Genomic DNA, 7,500 nt, shown 5'->3' on the forward strand with positions numbered 1-7,500 from the left:
CTAGCTGGCAACCCTGATCACACCTGTTTCTCCCTCATGTGTGTGTGTGAACGAGTAAGCGACCACCTGATAGTGTGTGCGTGACAGAAGGGAGAGGGAGAGACATGGAGAGAGAGAGAGAGAGAGAGAGAGAGAGAGAGAGAGAGAGAGATTGTTTAATATTTGTTACATTAAGAACAGTTAGACATCAAAGAACACAATCTCTCTCTCTCTCTCTCTCTCTCTCTCTCTCTCTCTCTCTCTCTGATCATAACGCGGAAAAATTTGAGTCATCCTTCGAGACAAGTGACAGAAAACGTGCGTGTGTGTTTCTTGGCTCCCCGTGGTCCAGGTGGCGGGTTGGGGAGGTGATGATGGTTCTTAAGGGAATCTTCTTTCAGGAGTGAGGAACCCGTGACCTCCAATATGGATATCTCAACGGGACACATGGTTCTGGTGAGTATCTGTGTGTTTCTCTGTTTGTCTGTCCGTCTATCTGTCTCTGTGTCTCTTTTCTCTTCGTCTCTCTCTCTCTCTCTCTCTCTCTCTCTCTCTCTCTCTCTCTCTCTCTCTCTCTCTCTCTCATTTACCCTTATTGATTATTTCTCTTCCTGTTTCTCTTTGTCTTGTTCTTTTCTTTATTTATTATTATTTTTTCGTTTTTTTGTCTTATTTCCTTCGTTTTTGTTTAAAGTTCTTATTTCTTCTCGTTATATTCTCTCTGTCTGTCTATCTGTGTCTTATTTATCTTTAGACTTTTTATTATTTCCTCTTCGTCCTCCTTCTCTTCCTCCTCCTTATCTTTTTCTCGTTTTCATTATTCATTTATTCTTTTCTTCTTTTGTTCTCTTAGTGTTCTCTTTTGTATTCTCTATTTCTACTTATTCTTCCTCTCTCTTTATCTTCTTCTCATCTTCCTATTCTTGTTCTTCCTCATCGTCTTGTTCTTCTCTATTCTCTTCTTTCATTTTGCTCCTCTTCCTCTCCTTTCTCATTCTCCTTCTTTTCCTTTCATTTATTTTCTTGGCCTAGTTCTTCATCATCATATTCTTTGCAGTATTTATAATTTTCCCATTTTTCTTCTTTTCTTTCCATCTTTTTTTCAATTTTTCTCTTTCTTTTTTCTTGGTCTATCATTTTCCTTGTGCATTGATTATAGTTTGCACGGTCTCTCTCTCTCTCTCTCTCTCTCTCTCTCTCTCTCTCTCCTCCTCCCAGTCCATCATTATCAGCGCCCTTATTTCATTGCAATTTTTCACTCACACCTGATCTTATTATGACCAACTCGCGCATTTGTTCCCCTTCCAATTCCTCCTAATTGTCTTCACAGCGACCTGCAAAATAGAAGCATAAAAGGAAGGGACTAGTGAAGACATATCGAAGAAAAACCTCCTGCTCCTTATTCTTCTTCTCCTCCTCCTCTTCCTCCTCTTTCTTTTTCTCCTCCTCCTCCTTCTTTTTCTTCTTCTTCTTCTTGTTCTTGTTCTTCTTCTTCTTCTTCTCGTTCTTCTTGTTCTTGTTCTTGTTCTTGTTCTTCTTCTTGTTCTTCTTGTTCTTCTTCTTCTCCTCCTTCTCCTCCTCCTCTTCCTCCTCTTTCTTTTTCTCCTCCTTCTCCTCCTCTTTCTTTCTTTCTTTTTTTTCTTATTCTTATTCGTCTCCTCCTTCTCCTCCTCCTCCTCCTCCTCCTCCTCTCTTCTTCTCTTCTTCTTCTTCTTCTTCTTCTTCTTCTTCTTCTTCTTCTTCTTCTTCTTCTTCCTTCCTCCTCCTCCTCCTCCTCCTGGTTGTTGTTGTCCTCTAGGCGTCCTGTTTACGCTCTGTCAGACTCTTTTTTTCCCCTCATTTTTCCCCTCCTCCTTTTCTCGCCTCTTCACTTCTCGTTTCCTCTTTTCACCTTTTTTTCCTTTTTTTTTCTTTTTTTCCTCTTAGCATTTCTCTATGAAGGTATTTTTTCTTTTTTTCTCTTCTTTGACTCTCTCTCTCTCTCTCTCTCTCTCTCTCTCTCTCTCTCTCTCTCTCTCTCTCTCTCTCTCTCTCATGTTTTCTGGAGTTTTGTTTCCCCCAAGAGTCAAGATTTTCCTTCATTCTCTTATCTCTCTTTTTTTTACTTTATTATTATTATTATTATTATTATTATTATTATTATTATTATTGTTTTACTTTCTTTTCTCGAATTCTTTCTTTCTTTTTTTCTTTTTTTTTAGCAGTCTTTTGTCTATCTTGAAATTCACACACACACACACACACACACACACACACACCTGTCTTTTCTTTATTACAGGTGTCTTTGTTTCTGTCTATATAAATGTAGTAATAAAAGTAATGATACACACACATACAGACAGACATACAGTCAGACAGACAGACAGACATACACTTCTTATAATGATGGTATTTTTACAACATTAATTTCCTTCCATGCTTTAAACTTGAGTGAATAATGAGATGCCAAAACTAGATACTTATTTTTTGGTTCCTTTCTCTCTTCATATTTAATTGTGCCTTTAGTTTTCTGTCTTTCTCTCATTCATTGGTGTTTTTTTTTTTTTTTTGTCTCTCTAATTATTTTCCTTCACTCTTTCACTTCTTACTTTTCCTCTCTTTTTTCCTCCTTTCTTTTCCTTGGTTTGCTTTGCTTTCCTTCCCCAAACAACAAGAAGGAGGAGGAAGAATCATGTCAGTCTATCACTAAACTTCTGCTCACCTCACATCTCTCCTCCCACAGTCGTACATGGAAGACCACCTGAAGAACAAGGACCGTCTGGAGCAGGAGTGGATTGCCCTCTGTGCATACGAGGCAGACTGCAATGCCACCACCCTTGCCCTCAAGGTATGTACCCCAGCAGGTGTTGTAGTTGAAGACACTGAATTTGTAACCTCTCACTGGTAGATTAAGTTAGGTTAGGTTAGGCGTGGTGTGGTGTGGTATGGTGTGTGTGTGTGTGTGTGTGTGTGTGTGTGTGTGTGTGTGTGTGTGTGTGTGTGTATGAATGTTATTCCTCTAATAAGTTACTCCCAGCAGGTCTTGTAGTTAAAAGCAATGAATATTTCAAATCTTAGCATTGATTATACCATCCCTGATTTCTTCTCTCTCTTTCTCTCTGTCCTCCTCTTCTTCTTCTTCCTCCTCCTCACAGTCATTATCACCACCATTTCTCATAAGGTACTCCCGGCAGGTCTTGTAGTTGAAAGCTTTGAATATCTAACCTGTCACTGGCTGGGCTTATATGGTAGCACTGAATATAGGTGTGGTGTTGTGTGTGTGTGTGTGTGTGTGTGTGTGAATGTTAGTCCTCTCATAAGTTACTTCCAGCAGGTCTTGTAGTTGAAAGCTTTGAATATCTAACCTGTCACTGGCTGGGCTTATATGATAGCACTGAATTTAGGTGTGGTATTACTTGTGTATGTGTGTGTTAGCCCTCTCAGTGCAATACCTTCACCCTTAAAGGTACCACTGGCAGGTCTTAAAGTTGAAAGCATTGAATATTTAACCTGTCACTGCAATACACTTCAATTCTAAGCACTAAGCACTATGTAAGGAGTATGTATCAACATCTACAAGAAAAACAAGGTTAAAAAGGAATATATTTTGCATTTTGGGGGCCAGTACAATGTTTAGAGGGAGAAAATAGTGATTAGTAATTGGGAGAGGATAATTCTGATCACTAAAAGAAATGCAAGAAGTGTTTATGAGCATCTACAAGAGAGACAAAGGTAAAAAAGGAATAGACACTCAGATGGGAGAATTCTCGGTATACAGTTGTCATTGAAATTTCCAAAGATACAGCTCTTAAATGGTAGGGAGGCTGAAGACAAGGTATACAGTTGCCATAGAGAAGATTCCCAAGATTCCCAATATACCATGACACTTTGATAGGGAAGAAGGATTAAAACAGATATATAGTTGCCATATAGAAGGTTCCCCAAGATACTGTAACACTGTGATGAAGCTGAGTGTAGAGTGTTGCTTCCCTCACAGCCGGAGAACAACCAGAAGAATCGCTACCCTGACGCTGTGCCCTACGATCACAACAGAGTGGTCCTCAACGCACACGCCAATGTCAACGGTTCAGACTACATCAACGCATCGCCCATTGTGAGTCCCTGTGGTGTGTGGCGTGTGGTGTGTCATGTGTGGTGTGAGTCCCTGGTAGTGTGTGGTGTGTGGCATGTGGTTTGAGTCCCTGGTAGTGTATGACGTGTGGTGTGAGTCCCTGGTAGTGTGTGGTGTGTGTCGTGTGGTGTGTGTCATGTGGTGTGTGGTGTTTGGTGTTTCTTACTCATCTACTCATTTCTATATTGGTCCAGATTCAGAAATGCTTTACTCTCTCACCATGACTACTTTCCAAGGCCACAGAGATGATTCACGGGATTTTCAAGAGTGTTTCTTCAGTTAATGATGTAGAAATCTTGTCACTCTACCTCTAGAACTGTAAAAACACCTTAAAAAATGCTATTCTCTTTCACCAAGACTATTTTCCAAGGCCACAGAGATGATTAGCGGGGTTTTTAAGAGTGTTTCTCCTGTTAATCATGTAGAAATCTTGTCACTCTGCCTCTATAACCATAAACACACCTTTAAAAAAAATGTGTAAACTTAAATAAAGCCTTTTGAAATAGTGGAGGTGAAGGACAGAAGTGTTTGAGACTATGTTGTCCCGGTGTGTGGTGTGTGCCTGGTCTCAGGCCTATCCCAAGATCGGAAATAATGAGCTCACACACACACACACACACACACACACACACACACACACACACACACACACACACACACACACACACACCACTGCAATAACAACCACCACCACTGCTATCTGCATAACTAATCTTCTCCTCGGCAAGCAGACGGACCATGACCCAAGGAACCCCACGTACATCGCCACGCAGGGACCACTGGAGGCCACGGCAGCAGACTTCTGGCAGCTGGTGTGGGAGCAGGGCAGTGTGGTGGTGGTGATGCTCTCCCGTCTCACTGAGAATGGCCACACTCTCTGCTTCCGCTACTGGCCTGAGGAAGGGAGTGAACTGTACCACATTTATGAGGTGAGCCACACACACACACACAGAGGGAGAGAGAGGCAGAGCAAGAGAAATTAGGTAAAGAAGAGGTAGAAGGTTAGAAAGATTAGAGAAAGCAAGGGAAAGTATAGAGTAATTAGGGACAACTGAGGGAAAGGATTTAAAGTAAAGGAAAGGGAAAAGGATAGAAAAATTAGGAAAAGAAGAGGTAGAAGGGGAAAAAGATTAGAGGAAGCAAGGAAAAGTAGAGAGAAATTAGGGACAGCTGAGGGAAAGGGTTAAAAGGTAAAGGAGAGGGAAAAAAGATATAAATAAAGAGAAGGAAAACTTGAAAGAGAATAGAGAGAGACAAATCAAGAAAACTAAAGAAAGATAGAGAAGGAAAATTTGAAAGAGAGAATAGAGAGAGACAAATCAAGAAAACTAGGGATGATCAAAATACAGAAGGATGAGCAGGAAAATTCATACTAAAAGAGGAGAGATCTGATTACTTAGTTGAAGGAAAAGAAAAAGCAAAAATGACAAAAGAGATAATGCCAACAGAAGAGACACTCAGATAGACAAAGATTGAAATGCTAAACCAATTACAGAATGAGGAGGGAAACATTATTATTTGCAAAATCATCAAGACAAATTTGTGTCGATATATTTTTCTCTTTCCGTTTTTTTTTTTTACAGAATATTACAGACCATTTTACTCATTAGGGCAGCTGAGGGTGTATCATATTAGCCATTAACTGCAAATAACAGAAAGACAGGAACAATTTATCAGATGCATAAGTAATAATTATCTCAAGATTCCTTTTGTATTCTTTTTTTCATTTGTTCCCTTTTTCAATTTTACCTCAGTGATAAGAGATCCTATTACTTTTCTCTCATTTCTCCTTCCCTCCTTTTGTGATATTTGAGTTTGTGAGAGCAAGTGTAATTTGTATCTACATGTTTTGTAATTATCTGCCGGCAAATCTTTAGTATTTTTCAAACATTTATTTTGCTGGTTGGCTGGGAACAGGTATCATGTGTCATCATTATCCTTTCATATTTTAATTGTCCTTTTTTTCATGTGTTGTTCTATATGATCCCATTGTTACAGCTTAGATCAGTCAGTCAGTCATTTAGTCACACTTTATAGACCTTACACTACCTTCTCTTCCTAAATATTGAAGCATTTAATTCATTCATCCAACAATCCATCACTCACTTTAATAAAACTACTTTTTCCCTCACACTCATAATTTATACATTCTTGAATCAGTTGGCTAGTCAGTCCTTCTCAGTGTATTCTCCTTCTCTCCTCTTGCTAATCATTGCATCACCTTGAGTTGATGTCCACCAATCCTTCACACACCTTAGTAAACCTTACCTTTGCTTCCCTTCATAAGTTCTGTGGTATCTCAAATCTCAAAACTTCACACTTACTTTCATAGTTATATCATCTTAAGCCAACCAGTTACTCAGTCCTGTACTTATTTTCACACAGACCCCACACTTGTAGCCTCACTGATAACACAGCTTTTCTTTATAAGTATAGCATTGTAACTCACTCACTTACTCACTCCTTCACTCATCTTACAAACATCAAATTCTCTTACCTTAATAACTGCATTCAAAACTAGTCAGTTAGCCAGTCCTTTACTTACTCTGGCAGATTCCACACTCCTTGCCTCAGTAATAACACCTTTCCTCTAATGAGTGTATTGCAAATCACTCACTCATTCCTTCACTTATCTTACAAACTCACCACTCCCTTACCTTAATAACTGTGTCAAAAACCAGCCCTTTAACCAGTCCTGTACTTACTCTGACAGATTCCACACTCCTTGCCTCAGTAATAACACAGCTCTCCCCTAATAAGTATATCACTCACTCATTCCTCCACTATCTTACAAATTCACCACTCTCTTACCTTAATAACTATATCTAAAACCAACCAGTTAACTAGTCCTGCACTTACTCTGACTCTCCTTGCCTCAGACAGTCACTTCACTCATTTTATAAACTCAACACTCCCTTACCTTAATACTGTATCTAAAAACCAGTCATTTAACCAGTCTTTTACTTACTCCCCCAGACCCAACACTCGTAACCTCAGAAATAGCACAGCGTTTCTCTAGGCAGTCTTATCTTCACTCATTTCATAAACTCCACACTCCCTTACCTTAATAGCTGTATCTAGAAACCAGCCTCTTAACCAGTCTTTTACTTACTCTCCCAGACCCAACACTTGTAGCCTCAGTAATTTCCTAACACAGCGTTACTCCCGGCAGGTCCACTTGGTGTCGGAACACATATGGTGCGATGACTACCTGGTGAGATCTTTCTACCTGAAGAATGTGAGAACTGGAGAGACAAGGACAGTGACACAGTTCCACTTCCTCTCCTGGCCTGATTCTGGCACTCCGGCTTCCACTAAGGCGCTCTTGGAGTTTAGAAGGTGAGTGGATGAAAGTATTGCCTGTGTTTGATGCTGCTGTTGTTAGAGAGAGAGAGAGAGAGAGAGAGAGA

General features: G+C 39.9%; 1 protein-coding gene across 4 annotated transcripts in view; it reads left to right on the top strand.

Annotated features, from left to right (window-relative positions):
- LOC123508988 (receptor-type tyrosine-protein phosphatase N2-like) overlaps positions 1–7,500 on the top strand; it is a 32,619-nt gene that overhangs the window by 16,631 nt on the left and 8,488 nt on the right. For 2 of the 4 annotated variants that reach the window (XM_045263095.1, XM_045263098.1), the window contains exons 3-7: positions 381–435; positions 2,702–2,806; positions 3,956–4,072; positions 4,819–5,019; positions 7,263–7,429. In XM_045263095.1, coding sequence (XP_045119030.1) covers positions 381–435; positions 2,702–2,806; positions 3,956–4,072; positions 4,819–5,019; positions 7,263–7,429 — 645 coding nt within the window. The remainder of the gene's footprint in view (positions 1–380; positions 436–2,701; positions 2,807–3,955; positions 4,073–4,818; positions 5,020–7,262; positions 7,430–7,500) is intronic. The other 2 variants (XM_045263096.1, XM_045263097.1) reach the window with 2 other exon arrangements.

Source organism: Portunus trituberculatus, chromosome 25 (genome assembly GCF_017591435.1).
Source record: "Portunus trituberculatus isolate SZX2019 chromosome 25, ASM1759143v1, whole genome shotgun sequence".
Classification (NCBI taxonomy): Eukaryota; Metazoa; Arthropoda; class Malacostraca; order Decapoda; family Portunidae; genus Portunus; species Portunus trituberculatus.